At 40.5% G+C, this 26222-nt stretch overlaps 1 protein-coding gene across 1 annotated transcript in view; it reads left to right on the top strand.

The window, feature by feature from the left end:
- Nucleotides 1-26011, top strand: part of trip4 (thyroid hormone receptor interactor 4) — an 81740-nt gene extending 55729 nt beyond the window's left edge. Inside the window, exon 13 of the mRNA XM_031744578.2 lies at nt 25691-26011. Within this exon, the coding sequence (XP_031600438.1) occupies nt 25691-25755 (65 nt within the window). The 3' untranslated portion in view covers nt 25756-26011. The remainder of the gene's footprint in view (nt 1-25690) is intronic.
- The last annotated feature ends 211 nt before the right edge of the window (nt 26012-26222 follow it).

Genomic DNA, 26222 nt, shown 5'->3' with positions numbered 1-26222 from the left:
TCGGCACGCCTGGTGTCTGTTCACTGAGCGTTTGTCACATGTCTGCAGTGCTTGTGGGTAATTAGCATGTGACACGGAACATTGCTAAACTAACAAATGATGCAAATAACAGAGCTAATTTCATGTTGTGGCATATTTGCCATAATTATCGACCCCGCCCACCTCTGCAGCCACCCGTGCGCTACTGAAATTTTAGACCCTTTAAGTATAATCATCATACATGTGACAGCAATCTGTTAATCAGCAAAGGGCTCTTACTTCCTTCAACCCTGTGTGCTCCCTCTCTCAGCTGCCTCTCAGTTTATTTGCTCTCCATATGTTTGAAGTGTTCCTTTGCATGAATTGCAGAGGGAAACAGTGGTGGAGGAAATGTTTGTGTATTTACCATATGTTCAAATAACACCACACATTTCCCCTGACTGTTGGGAGACGTTGGGGCCACGATATTAATGAGTCTTGCACAGAATATGTGCACACTTCTTTGCCGAGCTGCACACCTTATTTTTGCACACCAGTGTGTGGATATATTTATTTTTGGATGGATTTGCCGCCGTGCCGAGTGTCAGCCTGCACACGTGAAAATAACATAGCTCAATTTCCATTTTTATGAACAAGCCTCTGTCAGGGAGACTGATGGAGAGAGATCTGCTGGATCAATGTCATTCTGCCTCAGGCATGCCAGGGAGCTTGTCCACTTCTTTAGACTGTCTTCAGCATAGTCTCACACACACAAGTACTTACACCTTGATATTCATACTCCCATTTTTCACAAGTTCACATTCTTCTCTCCCTATCTCTAGCACGTGTGACAGGTCCAGCCGCAATTTTTCAGCTGCGTAGACACCCAGCTGTAACCTTGAGTTGAATGATCGGTTTAACCAGACTGGAGGGATTCCTGATATTAGAGATGGGTGCTCGAGCTCAGTCGTGAAATGAGTTCAAACTTGACGCTAAAGCGTTTGTAGAAAAATGCGACTAACAGGGTTGGTCGCATTTAAAGCCTCAACTGTTGTTGTTATTGTCAGAACTTCTCCTCTCACCCACACGTTAACACACACATGCACCAGTTGGTGCAGGCTTTTGTCCAAAGTAGTAAGAATTATGTGCAGTGGGAGTGTGAAGCACCAACCCTGGCACCGCTTGTGCTCTTCTCTCCCATTTGAGCCGTGCAGCACCACATGGAGCACACAGATAGATAAATCCTCGAGCGGTGTAAGATTAATCAGAGAATGATGGTGGCTGTTCGACAATGTCAGGCAAATAAAATGTGTTCCCGTGATTCTTGTTGATGGCAGTGCAAGAGCACAACTTGCCAAATTAAATCCCCTCCGGGCTTTTTTTGATAAACAGCATGAAGATAGTCTGGCAAAGTGTTAGGTCTTTGAAATTGTCTGTCAAAAGAAATAATTCATCCCCGTCAAATGTCTTGTCTCAGACATTTGAAGCAGAGGTTTTTGTTCCACTCACCCACTGAGGATTTTAAGTATTTGAAAGACGTCAAGTGTGCTGCAAAGAGCTTCATGCTAGCATTATGCAGATATCATATAATCCTGTGAAAGGACCCCGGAGACACATAGTGTGATACTACAAAAATAAAAAACATTAGGATATTAGGTGTAAAGCTCAGCAGCTAATACACAGCCTATTTGCCCATATTGCAAAAAAAAAACTATAATGGTATACATGTTACTAAATTATTTAGTATAGTGCATTAACATGTCTATTATCCGAGCAAAATCAATAATGTACTTGTGCTGTCCATTTGCTCCTTGTTATTGGTCAAATCCTACTCAGTCAGAAGAGAAACACAAGATTCATATGGTGCAGATTTATGGAACGTCTAAGACTGAACCCTAACCCTACTCTGAGAAAAAGTAATGAAAATTAGAAAAGGTAATTACTTGTCCTGCAAAAACATTGTTTAATGAGCTTAGAAGAACTTGTTTTCTTTAAGTGCAAGGCTAGCTCTTCATCCCTTTATTTTACACAAAGCTGATTTTAGAGATACTGCACAAGCATGAGAATGACATCACTGTTGTCTTGGAAAGAAAGCCAAGCATCATGCCCCCCCAAAAATGCTTAATATACTGATATGTATACAGTATAGCTCTGTCTATATATACAGTGAAGGAAAGTGCATTTGTGGGTTGAGCCTCTGTTACCCCAGGTGCAGACAATCAGGTGCCTGATTAGCACTATTTAGTGATGAGCCCACATTCTGCCTACAGCAGTTGGATCACAGGGTTAAAGTGTGGACAAGACACGGAGTTCAAAACAAGACGCAGTAGCGGGATAAACTGTTTGGCAATGGCAAGTTTTTCATGGGTGTAACCCACATACTCAACTCTGCTGCTCAACCCACAAATGCAATTTACTTTATACCATATAAGGGAAAATAGACAGTGATTTATATATATTTATTTATATATATATATATATATATTAGGGGAGCAACGATACTCATATCAATATTGAACCGTTCGATACAGTGCTTTCGGTTCAGTACGCATGTGTATCGAACAATACAACATTTTTAATTTATTTTATCAACTTTTCTTCTGACGATGCTGTCTGTGTTGAGAGCTCAGTGGATCTGCGTTCGACTACTCCGCCTAGGCTGCACTGTCGAGCGCAGATCCACTGAGCGCAGCGCAAGCTAGCAAGACAGAAGCTAAGCTCATTGCAACATGGCAAATTGAACCTCCCCCGCCGGCATTCAGATCTGGCTTTTGGAACTATTTTGGTTTTCATGTGAAGTATGACCCTGAAGGTAAGCGCGTCATGGACAAAAGTAAAACAGTATGTCGGATGTGCCACGCAATGCTCAATTACATGGGTGGGAACTACTGCGTTAGCGCAGTTTGCTCGTTAACGTGTTGACTCCGTCCAGCCACACGCACGGGGCAATCCGCGGTAGCTCGTTAACGGAGATTTGCCGTGTTGTGGTGTTAACGTCATTTCAGATTAACGCTGACAGCACTAGTGGGAACACAATGAATATGACTGCACATTTACGGCGACATCATCCTAGTGCAAAGACAAGTGGAAGCAGACAAAAACAACAAGCAGCATGCTACAAACTTTACCCGAGTCATTTAGACAGCCGTCAGCACATGATTCTCCTTATGGGGACCTGATATGTTTAATATGCTGCTGAGAATATACCCCAGAAGAAGCGTATAGTATAGCTTTTATTTTGGAAAGAGCCATTTCTCTGTAATAAACTGTCTTTTCCAAAGATGAGGGATTTCTCGATCAGATAGATTTATTTTTTTATTACTTTGTTGTTTCAGCAACATTACATTTAAAAACTGTACTTTTGAGTTAAAATATATATTTATAATTTTAATAAATGACAAATTAAAGAAGCATGAACATTTTTTTGTGTCGAAGAAATATCGAACCGCGACACCAAAGTATCGAACCGAACCGAACCGTGAATTTTGTGTATAGTTGCACCCCTAATAAATATATATATATATATATGTATATATGAACACATTGGTGTGTGTATATATGAATAGTTATGTCTCTGAGTGGCAGCAGTGAATGGCCTGCCTCACTGGTTCCTTTCCCTAGAGATGAGTCTTGTACTTGAACTGACTGTTAAACAACAAGCACTACTGTACATCACTGTGCAGGAACAAAGCAATGCACAAAGCTTCCCATCTCCTGACCTTAAATCTAGTGTGTGTGTGTGTGTGTGTGTGTTTGTGATTGTGTTCCTTCCACCGTGTATCAGAGTACGTGAGGAGAGAGTGCCTGCAGGGGTGTCAGCGGAGGTTTAAGATATTCAGCTTGCTGTCAGCACCGACACATTTCTCCCTCTGCACCGCTGCACAGATATGCAAATCCAGCCTCCTCAGAATGCAGAGCACCAGATCAGCTTCAATTTATTCCATTCTGCTCTCTCTGCACTCACCCTCCCTCCTTCCCTCTCCGCTCTCGCCGCTGTCTCTTTCTCTCCTCCTCTTTCTAGCTGTCTCCATTCTGTCTTTGGTTTTCTGTTTGGTCTTCTGTTCATGGCATATGCCCTCAGTGAGGAATTGAGGGAGGATTTATTCTGAGCAGCTTCCAGCCTAAGCTTGACGCAAAGAAGCACATCATTCTTTCAATCTAGTACAACAAGACGAGCCGGATTGCTGGAGTGTGTGCGTTTAAGTACATATATTCTCACCTGTGCATTCGTGCTTGGGTATGTATGTTTTAGCGTTAACGACTGTGAGCGTTGTGCACATGCAGCAATCTACCTCTCTTTCGCTTAGTGAATTACCAGCAATATAACAGCAGTGGCCTACATTGCAAGTGGTGAAACACAATTAGTCAGTTGCCAAGCCGCTCTCAAAAAGGCTATCTCACCAACACACAGTGTCATCAGTAATCTAGTCTCAGCATAATCTAAATGCCAATGTCTATCCTCTGTGATCCATCCCCATCCCGCACTACATTTACATTCTAATTAGATGTGGCCAAGGCCGCTTTATAAGGACCCTCTTTAATAACATGGCTGTATTCACCTTTTCAGAGTCCCATTGCGGCTGTAGAAAAGTAGGCTACACTTTATATTTTGTCCCTTTGACATTGTGGCTAGTGAGGATTTAAGTAGCTTTTCAAAGCCCTTGGCACATGAGTGTGTGTAGCCTGACAAGAGGTTTTCTTGTCTCTAGAGCATGAATTATAAAAAGAATTGTAAGAAATGGAGATGTGGTGTCAGCGCAGGCATAAAATGATAAGACTATGCACATCGGCTCCATTTTGTCCATAATTAGGCATAAAGAACATTTAATTGTAGTCCCTGCAGAATCGGTTATATTATTTATTTAAGTAAGTACTTGACACTTCTTTCTAATAATGCCAACAAATTTAAACTGAAATTAAAGATTTCATTAGTAATCTGCTAGAAGCTCATTTTTAAGTTCGGTGATTCATTTCTTGGACTACTAAAAGTTGTTTAAATGTTAAAAATCTTTATATGAAAGCAAAACATAGCATTTTCTCCTTTGTAAAAAAACAAAAGAGAAAAATAAGTAAGTTACATATTTTCCACAGTTTTTCTTTCTCACATGACAGTATACAACGAGAAATAGTCCACTTAAGTCATAGTCGGGGGTAAAAGACAAAATATTTAGCAGCTTTTAAAAAAAATACAGATTAACATCAGTGATTGCATTGCTTGCAATTTATTTCAACTTGTCCAAAAAACATTATTTTAAGTTATACATACATCAGATATAATAAGATTTTTTAAAGTTTGGGGGGGGGGGGACCCAAAACAAATTTTTTGGTTGTCTGAGGTCGTGCTGTAACTTGGCACCGCATTTTCACGTCAGTTTAAATAGTGTAGGTTAGATAAACTCCCAGTCTTTTCTCAGCTTCAGTCTGGGGCTTTAAGAGAAACATGGAGCTTTTTACATAATTGTGTTATCCTTAAATTAACAGTGTCTGTTAATGTTGCAGACGGGCAGGACTTGATAACATTTGCTGCCCCGCTCCAACATTAGCGATGATTATACCGACAGCTAATGTGGCTACTGGGGTAATTGCTAAAAGTTAAATGGCCAATGTTAATGTGAGTGCCAGCCAGGTTAACACTGATGAAAACTCTTCAATACTTCATTGTTGTTGAAACAGGAGCTTTACTGACCTCTGAAATTCCTCCTCCAGTCCTGCCAGTGTTATGAACATTAACTACTTAATTTATTAGCGAGGCGAGGTGCGTGCCTCTCTGTGTGCAGCAGTGTCATGTGAAGTTGTGTGTCAGCTGGAGGAGGCGAAGACAGCACTGTTTGTATCGATGCCGATGTGAATGAGTATCTAATCCAATCGATTAGTATTCAAGCTTCACTTTTTCCTTCACACTATTCGAAAAAACTAACTTTAACGTTCAAACAGTGAGTCATCAAAATATAAACTGGTGTTGATCTAATCAGTAATTCAACAAATTGTTTCCCTTTTTTTTTGCTAAAACGAAAAATCTCAAAGAACTATCTGAATCCATTCGTCACTGTATCAGTCTGGCCTGCTTTCACTGTTAGATTAGCATTTAGGTGTTTTTTAGCAGCTCTTTTAACATGAAAATTGTCCTTCCTAATTTGCTGAGACTTGACAGCTGTTTAAACAACGCGCAGTGACAGGGCTTTCAGAGTGTTTGGATATAGCTGCCTGTGTTGGTGTTCTGGTGACAACGCATTGCTCTAACAAGAGAATTTGATAGAAGCTAATGTGAAAAGAATAAAACATCTTCTGGATGACTGCCCTCATTTTCACTCTTGTAAATGCTCTCTCAACGGTGGCAAGCCTGATTTCCATTTTGAGCTGGCAATAGGTGCTTTCACCAGCTGTGGGAGAAGATTGGTGGTTTTCCTTCTTAACTGTATTTCTAATTACAAAAGTCATGTTTAAAAATGAACAGCTATGTCCTTCTCGGCTTTAAAGTAAAATTATTCGACACACATCACAGCTCGTTTTGAACCAATTGAAATGTGATGTTAGTGTCTTCTGAACAGCACAAACGGTAAGAGGAATTTCTGCTCTCGTCAATTACTGAGTCATAATTTTGAAGTGCTGTCATTTTTCCAAATCACTATTACACTTTGTTTTACTTTCTAAAAGCGACAGACCACTCATTACCTGTCCTTATCTGGTGTAGCGGACATGACTATGAAGCTGCAATACAATAATAATAATAATATGTCATATTGGGGCATTTGCAGCTAATGACCAGCAGTGTTTTTATCTATTCAGCATTTCATTACACTTTGATATTCAGCTATTTAAGTTTGGCAATCGTGATCACAGTCTTCAAGTTAAATATGAAATAAACCCTATGTAAGGATTTTAGTCTGTATTACAATATGACTTCTTTGACTTTATTAGTACAGAAATGCATTTTTTTGTATTTCTGTAAGCCTTCACATGTCAACAGCAACTGGGCTAAGCTTTCTACATGTAAAGGCTTAATCAAAGGTGTAAACATTCACAACCTATAATTGGAATAATCTGAAAAGGTGTTTGTAACTTTAAGAAACTGATTTGGTTTTTAATTCAGCTATAAGAAAAATGGTTGGTCCAATATGGCTTCTAAATTCTTCTTTAGGTCTAATATGACCTTTATGGATTACAGTGTATAGTGATACAGTGGAAATGATGGAAATAAACAACAGAGGATAATTATCTTCACATAATACATCTCGTATAGCTCACGGTGTACCGTATTTTTCGGACTATAAGGCGCACTTAAAATCCTTTTAATTGTGCGCATTATGTATGAATTCTGGTTGTGCTTACTGACCTCGAACCGATTTTATGTGATACACGGCACTCAAAAATCTGTCAAAAAATGTTTTAGTACAATTTTGGTAAGCTATGAAGCCGCACAGCTTGATGGATTGTCGGAGCATTACGGCTACCATAGTCAGGAGCCTCACTGAGTAACCCGGGTTCAAACTCCGCTTCAGGTCCCAAAGTCAACCGAACACTGCGGCATCACTGAGAGTTAAAAACTGTCTAAGTTCTTTCATCTTTAATAAAATGGTCAGTGTTGCTGCTTTACCAAGTGTAACAATTAAGTTTAACATCCAGGCATCCATGAAAACAGATTTATTAAATTTACGGAGTTAGAAGTTAGCAGGAAGTTAGCTCGCTAGTTTCCACCTAAGCATGATATAGCATGTTCTGACTGAGAGATTTCTGAAAAAATTAAATTGTACAGCTCTGCTATTACTTCCAACATAAATGAAGACAGAAAACTAAACAGCAGTAGGGTTTTGTAGGGTTACTGAAGTTGGACTAGCTGGTATATAATGACGTGCTACGTGATCGCTAGCGACTCCGCTATGTTAGCATAACAGACCCGTTCATCGACAGCGTGCCTTCTAATCCGGTGCGCCTTATGGTCCGAAAAATATGGTATTCTTTGTTAAAAATAGAAATATATAATGAGTAGCTTTGATAAAATTCTAACTGTGGCTCTTTCTTGTAAAGCACAAAGCCAAAATGGTAAAGTCAGGTCAAGTGAGTAAATTTGAAACTCTAATTTGTTTAAGCTGCATCTCAGGGTCTTTAATTTTCTCTGGGATTTTAGTCAAGGACTAAAGAGGACATTAATGCTTAGACACAGTTCTGTGGGGAAATGCTAAATAGATCCATAAAACACAGTGAGCCCCTGTCAGTGATCTTACAATTTATTTATACTTTAAACAAGAAGTGACATAGTCTGCAGAATTCATTTTATTTTCTTCTGCGGCACTCATGTTGTCTCCAGCTGACTTTGTTTTGTTTCCTATTGCGAATGAGAATCAGAACCCTGTGGCCCTGACAATATTATCTACTTGAAAGGAACACATAATAAAACCATGTGCTTTATTTTACACCACATAAAACCTCAATAAAGCTCACTCCAAAAGGCAAAACGAAGTGATTAAAAAATCTAAATGGAATTGATCAAATTTTTTTCCAAAGCTTTCGTTACCAAATTCAAAGCTGTGTTTGCAGACTCCTCTGTCTGTTGGTGATTAAAGGAAGTAAGTTATTGTGAAGTAATTCTCAATAACAAACAGTTCTGCAGCAGGCACAAACTTACACTGCCCACACATGCTAATCTGTGACGGTCTGATGGTGTTTTGTGGACGAACCTGCTCAATCTTTTGTGGCACATTAGCCAGCCAGCTCTCAGAAAGCGACAAACCTCATTACAGGCTCCCCTGTAATTGTGCTTGAAAAGCCGGCATTATTGTTTCTTTTATACCAGCGGCGTTAAACTAACGACGTGTCAGTTAGAAGGGTCGGGCGTCAGCAGTGCTGTGGCAAAGTGGGACATGTAATGCACGCCTTCCAAAAGGAACATCCATCTGCTCATTCACTTTTATCAGCAGGATATGAGGTGTGAGCAAATACCAAACAAAACAGTAAAATTCTGTAGAAAAAAAACACTCCTCTGAATCTCCTCTTGTTCTTAACAATTTGCCATTTGGTGTGAAAGACAGTTGCAAAGTTTGTAAAAGGAAAAATGAACAAGATGAACTTCATTAATGCGTAAGCTGTTACAACAAATGTTTGGTTGCTCAAAATTCCTTTTCAGTCACTTTTTCTTGTTCTCTTTTGTGACAGTAAAAGATGAACAGCAGCTTTTATGTCTTTTATCAAAGAAGTGTAAAACATTTTTAGAGGCGTTCGGAAATTGTCATACCGGCACACCAGATTCATCACCTGAGCTATTTCTTTATTTTGATTGAAGCTGCGTCCACACAGGGAACAGTTTGCTCCTCGTGCGTCGCTTTGAAGGTGACTGTCAGCTCACACTGGACTTTCTAGGCTCTAGTTACCTAGGTAACCCCTTAACGTACCACACTACCTTGTCATATGTCAATCAGTGATATCCTTCGCTGTCATTGGTAGTCACTTCAGTCGCTCACCTTGAAGCTGATAACAGATTAGCTTACACACTGCTAGTGTTCTTTTTATGTTTTTCTTGTGTGTTTGCCACTTCGCTTACTTTTTGTTTACTTTTGTTTATGGTGTGGATGCAGCTAAGTGTAAAAAAATGTTTAGTAGTCTCAGGCAGATATAGAAGTTTTCAACTTTGAGAAGATATTTTTTTTTTCCACGGCAGTATCACCTGCAGGGCATCAAATTAAACATTATTTTCATCAAATGTGGAAAAGCAAAAAATTAGTGAATGTTAATTTCCTGAGCTAACGGAATTTGGCTCCAAGCAGTTCCTGAAACTTTTATCATCTGGCTCCAGAGGTGTGAATACATGCAGGGAATTTGAAATTCTTTGTCTGACAGGATTTAAGCTCGGCTCTACTGGTTGTCCAGTTTATCAGAAGATTAAGCTACATTTTGGACGTTCTTTATCATTTGTCTTTGCTGTGTGAATGTAGATGAACGTGGAAGGAAAAACAATCACTAGAACCACGATTACATAAAGCAGGGCTCGCAAAATTTCAAAATCCCTGGTAGCCCTTCGGGCAGGGACTCTTCAGTTTTTGGTAGCCCAAAATAAATTTAAGTAGCCCGAATAAAAAAGGGAGCAATTTTTTTATGTTTTGTTTCCTGTTTTGTTTCCGTTACAATATTAAATTTAATGTATAATATTGTAACGAAACAAAACATTAATTATAAAATTGTTGAAACACAAATTACAACATTGTATAAAAATTACAATCATCAACTCAAATACTTGGATCTAATTGAACAGAAATTTCTATGAACTTGTAAGAACTGTGTAGAACATGAATCAGTCTGTGTCAGATCCTGAATTTGAAATTTCCACTGAAGTCACGGGTAAGAGGCAAGTGGAACCAAGATCGAGGACATTTGCTTTTTGAAGTTTGCAAAGACTGCTAAATTTTGCCAATGGTAGTTCACTCTTTGCAACACAGTACGCTGTTCTAAACAGATTTTTCAGGTTGATTTTAGTATGTTATTGCAGACTGAGCAATAATGCATTTCTTGCATTTCTCATGGGTTCTAATGGGGCCTTTCTTAAAATTACTGGTCCCAGTAACAAAGGCGCTTGTCGACTCAGAAATCGAGGGAAACCAACAACACACCCGGCAGAACATTATGTTATTTAAGCGGGTGCACATAAGTGGTCCGCATGTGCGCATTCGCTGTCAAAATAAAAAGACGCGCGCACAGATAAGAAGTTGCAACGCGTTTGCGTCCATATAAAAGGCACTGTTTTTGTCCGCTAGAGTGGGATTTTCACGGCACATTCTGCACCAAATCTCTGTGCGTTCATCATTTGTTTGAAGCCAGCTCACCTCCTACAACCACTTTTCAGAGAATACGCACTTCTTTTGTGGTTCGGACGCCTTCTGACATTTCTTTGGAGGTGGAGGAACACCAAAGTAATTGCTTAAAGGAGCTTCTTCGACATCTTTAAGAGTTTAACAAATGTCTGTCCTCCTCCAGAAAATCTTATGTCGCAAACACGCATTGCAACTTCTTATCTTGTCTTGCGTTAATTATTTTGACAGTGAATGCGCACCTGCGGACCACTTATGTGCAGCCCTGGTTATTTAGCTTGTCATATTGCAGCCACAGAAATTCTTTTGTCCATGAAACCATAAAGCTGCACTTTCTTTTTTCCCCTCATAGTCTCATTTGTCATAACTTTTTCCGTTTTGTGGCAAGCTTTTCTTTGGCTGTCCTTTCTTCACCCTGACCTGTCTTATTTGGCTCAGCAGAACTAAAATATATATCCTGCTGCTTTTACACACGCACTCACATAACGCTGAGCGATTCTCTCGCGCGATCAACCTCTCACATGTTTAAGCTTGCTGCGGAGATTTCACTTGTCATGTTCGCATAGTAAGCTAACGATTGATAAGACGATGTCAGAGGAATTGGTGCGCAAATTATCGTCACTCACCAATCAGTACTGCCGCTCTCTATACACAGTTCGCGCGATTGCAAAGTGAAAGCAAAAAACAAGAGCAAATTCAAACGCGATTTCAATATGTCACATAGTGACAGTGGCTCACCGATGCCAATGACATAATTACCCAGCTACATGTCCGAAAGCATGCGAAAGCATTGACATATATTTGTCCTTCCTATAGCCCGACGGGCAGGGCAGAGATAGATTTTGGTAGCCCGACTGGAAAAATCGCTAGCCCCGGGACGTCGGGCTAGCGATTTTGCGAGCCCTGTAAAGGATGCGTCTAATGAGAAGTAGGGCTGGGCCATATCATACCGTTCACGGTAATACCGGTGTAAATTTGGGCAACGATAGGAAAATGAAATATCGCGATAGAATATGGGTAAAACGCGCATGCGCAGTGCCTATGTTTACATACGCACATGGCGGCGACGCAGAATGAGAAGAGCGAAAGTGGATCGTTAAATGAAACGGATGAACCAGAATTGGTTTGTAAAAATGCTGCAACTTCAGTGGTGTGGAACTGGTTTAGCTTTCGTCTGTCAGATACACAACAAAGCACTATTTTTGGTAGAGCATGCTAGCGGGCCGTCGTTATTACAGTGTTGTTTGGAAAATACGGCAAACTTAAAATCAATCCTTTGATTTTTCTGAAAATCGTCAGTGCCCCTTATAATCCCGTGTGCCTTATGTATGAATTCTGGTTGGGTTTACTGACCTCGAAACAATTTTATGTGGTACACGGCGCTCGAAAATCTGTCAAATGTTTTAGTACGACTTTGCTAAGCTCCGAAGCCACACCGCTTGATGGATTGTCGGAGCATTAAGGCTATCGTGAGGCAGGCGCCTCATGCGGAGTGATATCGTGCTGTGCTTCAACATAATATTACCGTATTGTGTGTGTATAACCTCTTTTTAAGTTTTGTGGATATTATACATGGTTATGCTGAGGATATGTCGGCCAATTTCCACTGGAAATGCCTTTCGGTTAAACTGTCAGCAAGGAATTTGCACTGTTACATTTTTATATAACTTTAATGCACATAAAAAACAGCTGCTTGTTTAAGTGAAAATACATTGATGGGTTTTTTGCACTAATAAAGTTGTGGAGTTGTAAAGGATTTTGTCTAGTGTCAATTATATCGTCAGTTATATCGTTATCGCAAATTTTCAAATGTATATCGTGATAAATATTTTTGGTCATATCGCCCTGCTCTAATGAGAAGCTTGGAACATGTTATAAGATTACATCAAGATAAGATGAACTTTATTCATACCCAAAATTGGGAGGTTATTGCATCACATCAGGCTAACTATTAAACATATTACAAAATAGCAGACAGCGACTTGGATGAGGAGGAGCCAGGTAGGGCTGTTCGATATAACGATATATATCGGATGACAATAGAAAAACGTCTATCGTTTCATTTTACGCTATTGTTTGTTTCGTGGTGTCGCAAAATAAACTGTTTACGGCAATATTTTTTCATTATTTTGATGGTCACTGTATCGGCTATATTAATTTCCTAAAGTTCTCTCTTTCTCTTATATTTAATATAACCACACTACAGACGGACAAGCGCTTGTTTTTATGCGTTGTCGTTAGCAACAACGACGGTAAAACCACCTCGTGTCCGCTTGTTTATTTTCCACATAAACCTTTCACAATAAAGCTCAAGATCCTGTTGAGACTTTTCAAAATAAACTGAATCACGTGAAAGATGCAGAGTATTTACGGATGAGAAGCAAAAAAGAGCCGTCAGATGCTAAAAAATAAACCTTAGACTCAAACGTTAGAACAGGCTTTTCCCCGCAGCACGCTGTGTAATAAATACAAAGAAAACGGCGGCTGTTACAACCTATGTCTAAAAATGTATCGTTTCATGCATCAGTTAAAACACTCGACTCCAGGTACGCGACGCCCAGCTGGAAACACTTCACGCAAGTCGAGCTGCCCGACATTCACATAATTTACAGAAAATGTTACATTTTTGTGATTTATATCGTTATCGGACGATAGATGTCTTAATATCGGGATATGAGATTTTGGTCATATCGCACAGCCCTAGAGCCAGGTCGTATGAATGACACACTAACAGGCAGAATGAGAGAAGATCAATGAGATTTGAAGCACAGCTGATTGGCTCACCAACAGCAAGCAAGAACACAACTGGACCAGACTGATGATGATAGTTTGATGTAAAGTGATCTAAAGAACAGACTAGAAACCTGTATGCCTCACAATACAGAATCCTTATAGAACTTAATGTTTAAGCTTTTTTACAAATACATTCACAAAATGTAACTCATTTATGCCATTAGTAAAGCTTTAGTAACAATTCCTTTGTGCTACAATAATATTCATATATCATAATCACACATTCCCGAGCATTTCTCTTTACTTGCTAACAGTTACATGTTACTTTTTGAGCTAACGGATCTAAAGCAAGAACAAGAAGAAGAATGTGTTAACATTAATAAATGTATTCCTAAGATCTAAGCAGACACATTTAGCAGGCTGTTTATGTGCAGTGTTTTCTTATAAAGATAGCACTCATTGTATGCCAACGTGCTAAAAAGGTAACTGGCTTTCAGAGCTCCTCAGACTCCTCAGGTTGAAGTTACCCTGTGATACATGTGTATCCAGTCATTTGCCCTTTTCCTAATAATTTCCAGGGACAGCTTCTTAAGAGCTTTTGTGTAAATGTCTTATAAAACATTGCCTTGCAAAATTTGTACTTGATCTTGTAAATTAGTAAATCATAAAGTCTTTATTAGGGACTATATCGGTGTTGGCGATCTGTATTTTTTTTAAAAAAAAAGAGGCCTCACTTTTTCCTTGTTGGAGGAGAAAACAGCTGCTATTGGATAGCGACGTTTTTGTGCTTAATTCAGTGTGAAGTTTTTAACTATGACATCACCTTAATTTGAAAAGATATTTAAGTGAAATGTGAAATATGCAGCATTGATGATGGTCAGAGTACTCTTTGTCGGACATCCCTGAAAGCTCTGAAAACTGAACCATAGTCTCGTTTTCACACACGGGATCACCTCCATTGTGTAATCAATATATAGACTGTGTGGCACAATTGTGTCAATGTTGCTTCCAGCTCACACAGTTAGACTGATTACTCCCAACGGGCCTCTTTCCCTAAAACTAATGACACTTTTGTATTGTTCAGTTCTGGGGGGGTTGTGTAGACTTACATAAACACTAAACGTCTGCAGAGACTCCACCTCTGTCTCAGTTTAGTTTAGCTCATTTTTGCTGAGTTGTAGTTTGTTTGAAGCAAAATTCTGCTATAAGACATTTTCCAAAGGCCAGGAGAGTCGACAGATGTCTTATCTCCCAGTGCAGCCCTTTAACGACGATGTTAGGATTCAGCACTCTCAGTTTTTGTCTGCTTATCTTGAAGTTTGAACTGTTAACCTGTGGGGCCAGACGGATAGGGCCTTTCCAACCGTCTACTTTCAGTTTGTCAGAGGATGTCTTCATCACTCAGTTTGTAACGTTCAGAAACTGACAGTCATGCTCGCTTTCCGCAGAAGCTAGCCAGGTTTGTGTTTGAGTAAAAATGGGCAGCGCTCCAAACTGTTTTGGTTTTTTTTCCCTCCACATTCCTCACATTGCTGCTTTTGCCACTGTTTATGTTTGTGGGTGAACTGTAACACTTTTGTCGGTGCTGGCAGCGATTGAGTTGTTCTGCTTTCAGAAAAGAAGCAGGAGAAGTGAGACTGAAATTGAAAACAATTTCCGAACAAAACCAGGACTGATGTGCAGCGATATTCAGGTTCTCCCCTTCATCTTTTTACTTTAGGTTTCTGTATCAGAGTGACACAGCTGGTAGTACACAGACATCAGTCTTTGTTCTGTCAAATGCAGGAAATTGGAATTTAGACTCGCCTTACAATGGCAATCAGTTTTTTACCCTGCAGCTTTAAAAATTAATATAAACTTAAGAGCTCTAACATGAGGGAATGCTCAGTATTTATTTGTTTTGCTTGAAATGTTAATGGAGCTGTGTGATTGTGGATGACTAAGACTGGCCACTGGCAAGTTTGAAAATTAACTGGCAGCACTTTAAGTCTCCCTGTTTGGGGCCATGTAGGTGCTTAATAAGCAGCTTTTTAGTGCTTATCAGTCTGCAGTGTTTCATATGAAAACATATGTTGTAGTATCAGTAAGTGTGTTTCATCTCTTATCTTATGAATGAAATTAATGAACAATTACAGTACTGTGCAAAAGTCTTAAGTCACCATTCATTTCTTTATATTTTGCTTGGAGAAAGTACAGTATATAAGGAACACTGTGGATCACTGTGGATCATTGCCACGTTGAAAAATGAAGGTGTTGTTTGATAAGATCCCCAACACCACTGCCTGAAATGCAGACCCAAACCATGACAGAGCCTCCACCATGTTTTACAGATAGCCGTATACACTCACTGTTGTACCTTCAGACATATTGAGGATGATTTAAATCAAATTTGGATTCATCAACCCATAAGACCTGTTGCCTCTTTTGGCACAGATCTTGTGTAATTTGGGGTCTTTTCTCCCCGTTTCCCTTCTATAAAGCCAACGGATAAGATGAAGGTACCTCTCAAGTCTGTCAGGTCTTTCCACTTTCTTAAGGACATGACTTTCAGAAACTGTTTACTGTTCTGCTATAGATATATTTTTTAGGCCTCCCACTTCTGTTTTTTGCACAGTACTGCATGTCTAGTTATAACCAGACTTTATACTTGTACATAGTGCTTATGAATTCCAGACTGGGGTTTTTTAAGATGTCAAAAATTGTATTACAGCAAGATCGCTAAATTATTTAAACTCTTTATTTATATTTGTTCTTACAACTCAAACTACAGCACGACATCGAAGAAGAAAAAGTAAATGAAGCAGTAACAGAGTCTGAGCTCTGTTTTGTGTGGGATTTTCGAAGCACCGATATGAATGAGCTATCATCATGTCCTCACTGCTCTACATTCTCCCACCAACCAGCAGCACCTTTGCTGTCCCTGCCTTGTCAGACACTGGTTCTCTAGCGAGTTGTGACGAACTGTCATGTGCGTGACTAAACCGGCTCAGCAGCCCGCTGTTGGTTGGAGAAATCACTCAGCCATTACGGCCCCTCAGTTTCTGTGAAAACAGCTTCAGGCAGGAGATTTGGAAAGACCAAGAGATGGAGAGAGACTGTTTTCACTGCAGTGGGAAGCATGGTTGATGCGTCTCCCTAACCCCTTGCAAACAGCATGCCAACACAAGTCTGAAACAGCACCTTCTCTATCCACTTGTAAATTCACCAGCTCGGCAGCACAGGAAGGGAATGTAAATTAGGTGTGACTAACAGCAAGATGGGAATCCAGGCAGTTTTTCCCCTCCTCTCTTGCTGTTCTCCCCTGGCTACTGAGGGCTTTGTACACATCCACTTTCCTGCAGTGCTGCAGGCTGTCAGCTTGGTTTCACATGCAGAATGACTTGAGCTGGAGGTGCATAAGCTGAGGCCAGATATGGTAAAGAAGATAAAAGGGCAGATCTGCTGAACTGGAGTAGAATGAAAAAGGCTACAGGATTTGTGATTAATTGGGCGCCCTTTTTCTCCATCTTCAAAAACCACTGGACCAGCGTCATACTTACTGAGATATGGGAAACACCACTGCCATTTTTGAGTTCCCTAAAACATTTGAGCTTTGTTAACCAGCTCAAATCATTTATATGTGATGCAGAACCCAAAAATCAGCCAAAGATGCAGTCAAAGAAAAACAGGTAGGCAATGACGGAATTAAGAACAACCAAAGAACTCTGTTCAAAAAACATAGTTCATTGATCACTTTCTGGTGCATGAGTGCACTTAAAGGCTGCACTATTTTGGCCCAAATCATTGAGCAACAAACCCTTTCAGTGATCAAGCAAAAATCCCCTCTCAGTGCAGGCAGACGCAAATTTGCCCCTCTTAGCGATGCTGGTGACTTCTCCTTTTTCATATCTATGTTGTTTGATTGTGATCAAACAACAATTTCTCGTAAACCCAGTGGAGTTCTTGTCTGGCACTGTTTATCCATTTGCTAAACCACAATCATTTCAAGGAAGGACACAGTTTGACATCCTCAAGTTAAAAATTGAAAGAAAAATGAGGACCATTTTTGTCATGTTAGTCTAGAGGTTTTTAAATCTTTGATAACATAAAGTAATAAAGGAGAATGTTGGACTTTACCCTGGATTACGCATTGGTGCCTCGCACATGTTCAAATTGCCTTGCGAGGCAGCTGGATTTGATCACATAGATCACAAGAGAATCCTTCATCCCAAGGCTCTAGCTCTGTGTTTGTGGCTGAAACTCGGTCAGTACAGTCCAGTCAGCTTTCAGTGAGGAACTAGTGGTCAGTCAGTTCATACTACGGCCATGTTTTAGGCGCAACAGCAGATAAAAAGGTTCCTCCAAGCATCTATTATTGTAACTTCCATTTGGCTGCAAATGACTTTATGTGGGAACGTCTTACAAAAAAGTATCAATTGGCTAATGACAAACTTCATAGCTTCTCTCACTGATGGGTTGCTAGAGTTCAAAGTTACTCAGACTTTGGATTATTTTTGATTTTTCCAGCTTCCTGTGTCGTCTGGTTTAATTCGTTAACGTCTCGTGTCAGGGTAACATTCAAAAAGAGGGCTGGGACTTTTTATCTTGCATAGAAAAATCTAAATGACTTAACAAATGGGTTACTACTAACGAGTTCAGCAACATTTAAGCTCTTCAAATGGTCCTCTAAGAAGCTAGAATTTTTAAAAATCCAGTTTAAAAATTGTATTTTTGTTTGATCCTTTGTGCTGAAAACATACAAAACTGTGACTCAGAAACCAAGATTAATATCCAACCACGATTTCTGTGTGCCGTCACAGCCCCGCTCTCCAAGCACTATGCCTGTCATAGACTCTGCACTGGTTATGGTGAGATCCCAGTGGGGAGGAGATACCGTTGAAGGTGTTATATTCAATCACAGCGCTGATGGTTTTCCACTTTCCTTTTCAGCGGTGTCATCGTTTGTAGGCATAAAGTAATTTCCTCTTGTCAAACTGTCTTCATAAGGTGTGTCAACATGTGGTTAATGTGTATATGCATAGTTGTTCTAAGGTTTATTATTCAGGTGCACTGGGATCTGTGTGTAATAAAAAGACACAATAAGAATACCAAAATCAGCCTTTTTTTTTTTGTATCCTTGAGTGCGTAGGCAGCTACTCTCACAGAAAGAGAAACAGCAACCAGCCAATTATTCTTGTGATTATTATTGCAAGGGAGCGGATGGGCCTGCATGTTATTGATGTCAGGGAGGATGTCAATGGACCTCCATTTCAATCCAATAAATACTCTTTGCACTGCTGCCCCTGGATTTTCAAGGGGGGTTATGCAAGAGCGCTTTCCATCGACAGTGAGCCGCGTTCTCCCATTGCGCGTAATGGGAATAGTATGCATGCAGTCATATTTGTTAATACGTAAGGAAAGTATCCAAGTGCGGTGCGTATCCGTCTCTCTTGCACAGTGTGTTTTACAGGGCTGATGATGGAGCTGGCCCTCTGCAGACAATCGGTGCTTATTTTATGGCCTCCTCCCCAGCTGCAGCGTGTGGGCAATAAACCTTTCTCCAGCAATCTCCAAACAGTGCAGCAATCAATGGGAAATTATCTCAGCCAATCGATGGGCCAGCCTTTCTGTTCCTCCCTCTGTCCACCTCTCCTGCTGTCCTCCTGTATGTATCCCCTTTCTCCCTGTACACCCCCCCACACACACACACACACACACTTCTCCTCCTCATCCCTTCTGTCTCATTTTTGCTGTCTCTCTGTTTTTTCCACCCACTCCCTCACCCCCAACCCCCCCTCCTCTTTCACTTGCATTTCCTCTAGCTCTCTCAGCTCTGCTGCGCCTATTTTGAAATGCGACAGCTCAGCAGCTCCATTAACAAAAGTCGCCTTCACACATGGAACATGTCACATTACCGGACCGACTTTCCTGTTGAATATGAGAGTCGAACTTGTTGTGAAGCCCAGCGTCTGTGCCCCTTGTTGCCGTCCTTGGTTGTCAGTGCCCAGTTGCATAAAACGATGTTATTTTTCCATATTTCGCTTCAGGGTGTATTTTAATAGGTTTACAAAATTGCCACTTCTCAAACTCTTAGACTAAGTACCAAGTGGTTTCCAACAGCTAGTCTAAAAGCAAAGTAAATACCGAACGGTCAAAGAGTTTTTGTTTTTTTAGAGTTTATTCTTCAGATTAACTCTTGAAGGTACTGATGAAAAAAATAACTTTTTAAAAAGGCTGAACTGAACAAAAGAAACAGCTTTCATTTTCTTGATTTCCTGATAAATCGCTATATTTATGTAGGACAGCATCAAGGGGATTAGTACTGTTGAAAGCCCTGGGTTCAAATCCACCATCAGGCTAGGTGTGGAGCTGTTCTCCCTGTGTCTGCGTGGGTTTTCCACGGGTACCCCGGCTTCCTCCCACAGTCCAAAGAGGTGAGGTGCATTGGTGTTCCTAAATTGCCCATAGGTGTAAATGGTTGTGTGTCTGTCTTGGTGCATTCCCGAATAAATTGAAAATTCTGAGTTCCCAGTCGGAAATCTTTTGTGGAACTCAACTCGGAAAGTTGAGTGGGAAATCCGAGTAGACCAACATACCCCGAGTTAGCAATCCAAGATGCTGACACTGAACTGTAATCTTTGGATCTGTACTTCCACTGCTCTGTATTTTCGACTGACTTGATAAGTCGCTGAACACTGACCAGGCTCGATCCATAAATGCGTCTTTTTAAGCACAAAATAGAAGTATTATGCTGTGTTGCTAGTGTTACGTGCATGGCCGTACCTTGCCAAGAACCAAAACAAATCCTGGAAAGCACCAACTCTCGAATGACGTCACTCTTGAGTCCCAACATCTGAGTTCCGACTTATCTAGAACGCATCACCTGTGTTAGCCCCGTGACAGACTGGTAACCTATCAAAGGTGTACCCTTCCTCTCGCCCTGAGGTAGCTGGGATAAATACAAATATATTTGGATATATTTATATTAACACAAGATCAAATGAACAGCTCTCTACAGAGCTTTCAATTTCTTATTTATTTTTTTAAGCTTGTCTTTGATATCTTTCCCTAAGAGTTTTGGTTTTCTCTCACTTTCTCTTATCAGAGGTTCTATCACAGCACTCTACTGTGCTCAGAGAAAAGGCTTATGAAAACAGATTTAAGTTGTTTGGCACATCCATTTTCACACATAAACTCTGGACAATATTGGGAGAATCGCGGCATTACATTTCTAAAAGTCGCCCTTTCTCACTTTCAGCGCTGCTTCAGACTCATTCTTACTGAGAATACTCCTTTTGGGTGAGCCGAGGCTACTGTGTACACAGCGTGTGCAAGATGAAGCACAAAATGCACCCATTCACCACGAACTGTCTAGTTAGGTGAAGTGTTCTCACATGAGTACAATTTGACATCGCAGACTGTGAGCTTGGTGGTTAAAGCTGTTTACAGGTCTGAAATTGTCTTTGGTAAGTGGAACATAGCAGAGCATTTATCAGCCAAAGGGCCAGATGGACTCAAAAACAAAGTGAAGATTGAATTCACAGTGACCAGGTGCCTGTTATTTGTAGTAAATGCTAATTCTTCTCCGTGTCTGCTGGAGGTGAGGTGTGAATAGGAACTGTTTGCCAACACATTCACCATAACACCTTCAGGAGGTGATATGTCAATGCCGCGTTGTCACCTTGTTGCACTGAACCCAGGTGGCTTAAAGATTCATTAATAGATCCTCCCGAAGTTGAGACCTTAAGACGATCTCTGCAGCTTAAGTGTCACGTAAAGAAGCCCACATTTTCTGAATTAAACAGAGTATTGGAGCTTTTTTGAATAACCTGCCGTCTTCGACCTACTACTGGTTTACTCAACTGTTCACAAAATGAATTAATGCAGCACGCTGGCTGTCCTTAAAATTGCATAACTAGTCATTTTATAAGGAAATCCAATGTTTCCCACAGATTGACCTCTTTGTGGTGGGGTTGGGTGGTTTGTGTTCATCAGGCTTACAGACATTTGGAGTCAGCCAGCATCGCTCCATCTTTGGTTTTAGATGAATTAACACAGGTTGGAAAACTGTTGTTGTAGGCAAAGAGTTTTAATCAGCTTGAGTAACTCTGTGCCTCGTCTCTTCTGTTACTGTGCTACGTGCTCTGCTCCATCCCTCCCCCTCTCATACACAGTGACAGCCATAGACTGAAGTCTGTGGACAGCAGAGGAGAGAAATTAGCATGACTATGCAGTACTGTGAAAAAGGTTTGAATTACCCTTCGTTCTATAGTTTCTGCTAGGAAAATGGGAAATATTTGAGGTGCAGTTATTTTTTTGAAATGTGGAAACATGCATGGTAATGCAGTATATAACACAAAAACAGAGCTTGTACAAATTTAACAAGCTCGAAATTCAGTATTTGGTGACAGCCTAAACTCTCTTAAGCTAGCTTTCTTTAAGTAGTCTTCAGGGATATTTCTCCAGGCTTCTTGAAGGACATTCAAAGCTCTTCTTTGGATGTTGGCTGCCTTTTGTTGTGTTCTCTGTCAAGATGATCCCACACTGCTTCAATAAAGTTGAGATCCAAGCTCTGGGGAGGCCGATCCAAAAAGACTGATAGTCTTCCGCTGTGTGTTTTTCTATCTAAGTATAATTTTTAATGCAATGGCAGTGTGTTTGGCATCATTGTCATACTGAAAAATGAAGCTTTTGTCAGTCATATGCTTTCCAGTTGGTGTTGCATGGTGAATCAGAATCTAGTGGTATTTTTCTGCATTCATAATTACATAAATTTTGACATAATTGCCAACACCATTGGCTGAAATGCAGCCTAAACCATGACAGAGCCTCCATCAAGCATGATTTACTGTTGTCACTGTTGTACCTCTCTCTGATGCGAATTTAAAAAAATAAAATAAAATTCTTTTTAGTTGTCTGCCATGTGAAGACACAACACTGGTACAAAGAAGCAGTTTGAAAGACTTTCAGAAAGCCTGGAGAACTGTATGTGTTTTTCATTATGACTAACATGATTTAGAGGGTGTCAGGGCGGGGCCTTTGTTTTTACGTCAGGTTGCCATTGTCACCGACATAAAGTAACATGGACAGTGTAGTTGATGAATGATTCAAGTGCTTGTTTCAATATCATGTTTGTTTCAGTTAAAATATACACAAATGTCACTGTGTCAAATTGCCAGTGGCAATTTTTCCTCGATTTTGATCCCAGCTGTCACTCACACAGCTCTAAAAGGAAGTTTTTGTGATTTTTTTTTGTTTTTTTAAGGCTGAACAAGTCAGAGAAGTTGAAGTGTTGGAGAACACTAAAGGGAAAAAAAAAAGTCTGCTTACGCTGGCACAACACCGCTCTGACTTCAGCTCTCCGGAGTTCAGCTGCCACCTCGATATTTTATGGTTTAGTCATTGCGCTCTTAACATCTAATATTTATTTTCCTCCTAAAATACATGCTACAATATAACCACTCTTAGACCTCGTCTGCTGGATGGCTCAGAAAAGCCTTTTTAACTTAGGCTGCGTTTCTGTGTGGGTGAATGTATCATTACAGTAATCTTGGATAACCTTTTGGCAGCACTCACCTAACAAAATTCCAGGGGTGTTTCCACACCTAAGCAGCACTCGCTCCTGGCAGAACAGACACACACTGACAGCCATTCAGAGAGGTTTGGAAATGGTGAGCAAACAGCACTTCTCCTTAACACCTTGTTTATGCTGCTACTACCCACAGAGTTCAGCCATAACATGACAACATGAAAAGAAAGCATAAGTGACAACCACCGCCCCTGCCTGTCACACTTGTATCATTTTTTCCCCCTGCCTCAGCCACCGGGTGGGGGGGAAGCAGCCAGTTAATGTCGTAGTTTGACAAACAGGAGGCTTGTGTGAGGCTGAGAGACGCCGGGTTATTATTTGCTTCGCAGTAAGAGACGGGGTCAACAAGAGGTATCGAAAACCGGCAGAGGTTGTCCTGTGCAGAATAGGGACGGAGCAGTAGACCGTGGGCTGTAATAGAGAAATTCTGAATGTGATGAAAATTCGGAATGCCGTTCTGACAGACAACAAGTTGCACTCGCGATAGATTAGGAGGTCAGCTCCGGTCAGTGGCTGCAAGGGTTTTTGTTTACGCGCCATAGCTACAGGCATTCGTATAAATAGCAACTCGATAAAATCCCTCTTCAACATTCTCAGCTGTTTCATCTGTGTAAACAGTCGCAGCAGAGGTTCCCATGAGTTTGGTGAGCAACGAGTTGTAACCGTGGATCCACAACAAAAGAGGCTGATGGTGTATGGTTTTACAAATAGAAGAGCGTTAATCAGCAGGTTTGTGCAGGTGCTGCCTCAACTACCAAATCCAAAAAGATTACCAAGAAATCCTTCACTGATGCATTCTTGGCAGATTGGGAGACATGCACAGACATAAATTTGTAATATTTATTAGTTACTACTGACTTTTCATATTTCCTGATTTCCATTGACTTCCTGCTATTGTGTTTGCTACTGATATAAATTCAGTCTTTCTGCTGGAGATAAGACTGTTTGTGCAGATGGACTTAAGTCAAGTTGGGTGTTAGAGGTGTCACACAAGGATCAATATTAGCCTCCTTACTTTTTACTGCACACATAAATAACTTTTATTTTTCTGCACACTGCAGTATCCAGTTTTTATGCCGACTGTTAGGGCAGCGAGGCAGTGAGGATACAGGAGCTGTGGAAAAAAATCAACTAAACCAAGCTAGTGCTACAGGATCAGCTCAACTAATTACATAACGACAACATCATAACGAAAATTTCCATAAAATTATCAGATGATGTGGCTCTCCAGGCTCATCCCGTTATTTTCCTCTAAGCTCCTCTTGGGCTATCTTAGGCCTGACTTAGCTGTTGTAGAGCCTATGATGCAACCTATTTGGCCTGGTTGTGGTCTTTTTCTTTCTGGTTCTTACTGTCTCTCTAAAAATGCAAAAACTGTGGTAAAAAAGAAGCTGTAAGTGCACAGAAGGAAATGACGCTGCTGAACAGGTGAACCACAATAGTTTTGCTGGCAGTGTCGACCTGACATGTAGTTACTCAGGAGGTGCACGTCAGGTTACTACCTGCAGAAGTCTGAATTAGTCATCAGATGAAAGGATTTTGTTCCAGAGTTGCCCAGGCTTTTTTCTGTAATTTTGCAAAAGTCTAATCAGTCCTTCCTGTCTTTGGCATCTGTGCATATTGAGGTAAACCCTCAGCATTTACATCCTGACGCCTCATGATTGTAGACCAGGGCGATGATACAGGTAGCTTCTTCTCTTCCTGATGTGTGATGTGAAGGAGGTTTTCTTAACTGAGGAACCAGTAATATGACCATGCACACCAGTGGTTTTGCGCTCTAGTGAGCCTCAACTTTTCACTTTACATTCGAAAGATCCCCACTTTGAGACCAGGAGGAGACACAAACCCAGCCTCAGGGGTAACAAGCTAGTGTGCTCATGACCAGATAAATGTTAGGGTTGCATCAGGAAAGACATCAGTGCTAAAAAAAATAAATAAATCTCTGTTATACGTCCACATGCCCATCCACTATGGCGACCCCTTGGAAAATAATGGAGCAGAGCTCCCAAACTGTTCACCTGATCGTTTGGAAACTCCAGACGTTTTCTGCTTGTTTTTTAGCGTTGTGACGATTTCTGTCAAGAGGGCTGATCTTGATCTTTAACCTAAACGGGTTAACTGTCCAATGAGCCTTTAAAAATTATGAGACCATACAAAATGTCTTTAAGTCTAAACAGTTATTACAATGTTTATATTAAACCAATTGAATTAAAGCTTGACTGGTTCATTTTAAATCCACTGTGGTGGTGAAAGAGAGGATTATATGAAACTCTTTTACATTTCAGGTGATGTTAGATCCATACATGTACTCCTTTTTATCAGCTTTGTGTGTTTAGCCATGGTTGCTGTTGAATTATACTGAATCCAAATCAGGGCTGTATATGTATATTAAAAGGCTGTGGGCTAATCTCTCTTTGTCAGTGAATAAAAGGTCTCCCCGGTCTTTTTTCCTCATCATCTCACTGCCTCCGTCTCTCTCTCGGCCTGTCTTTGTGCATCTACCCGAGTCCGCCTGTAATCAGCGGGCCTTGAGCTCTCAGAAAGGTCACCCTGTCCCTTTGATGGTGTTTTGATTCATCCCTTCCTCTTCTCTCCACTCCCACCCTTCCCTTTCACCCCCATTTTTTTCTCACAGGGAAACTGGAGAGCCACTACCATCAGGGTGCCAAGAAGGGACTGGTCCCATCAGCTGCAGATTGACGGTAAAGGAGAAGCTGAAGAGGACAAAAAAGCAACTTTTTCCCCCCACCACCACTATTTTTGCCAGGAGTTTCCAGAGCTGACATATTATTAGTATCAGCTTGGTCTTTGTTTTGAATTCCTGGTATTTTCTATTTAATTAATCAATCCTAGTTAATTGTATAGAATACAAAATTGTATGATTACACCTTTTGTGAATGCATAAATAATTTGCTTTCTTGTTTCAATTAAAGAACGCGTTTGGCAAAATGAAAAAGACTCTTTTGAAATGTTTCAATGATGCCATTTTCTCAGGGCACAAGAGATCATTTTCTTTTTTTAATGTTTTTATTAACCTGTCTGGTTAAATGAGGTGACAGGGGAAAAATGAGTTTAGCTTTATTTTTAGTTGAGAGCATAATAACCACAGGAGAAATGCGGTTCATCTCTTCTCAACAGAAGCAAGCCTGTCATTACCCTTCTCACAC

This window comes from Oreochromis aureus, linkage group 1, assembly GCF_013358895.1.
Source record: "Oreochromis aureus strain Israel breed Guangdong linkage group 1, ZZ_aureus, whole genome shotgun sequence".
NCBI lineage: Eukaryota > Metazoa > Chordata > Actinopteri > Cichliformes > Cichlidae > Oreochromis > Oreochromis aureus.
Note: the sequence above shows the minus strand (reverse complement) of the source record. Positions and strands in the feature narration are given on the sequence as shown.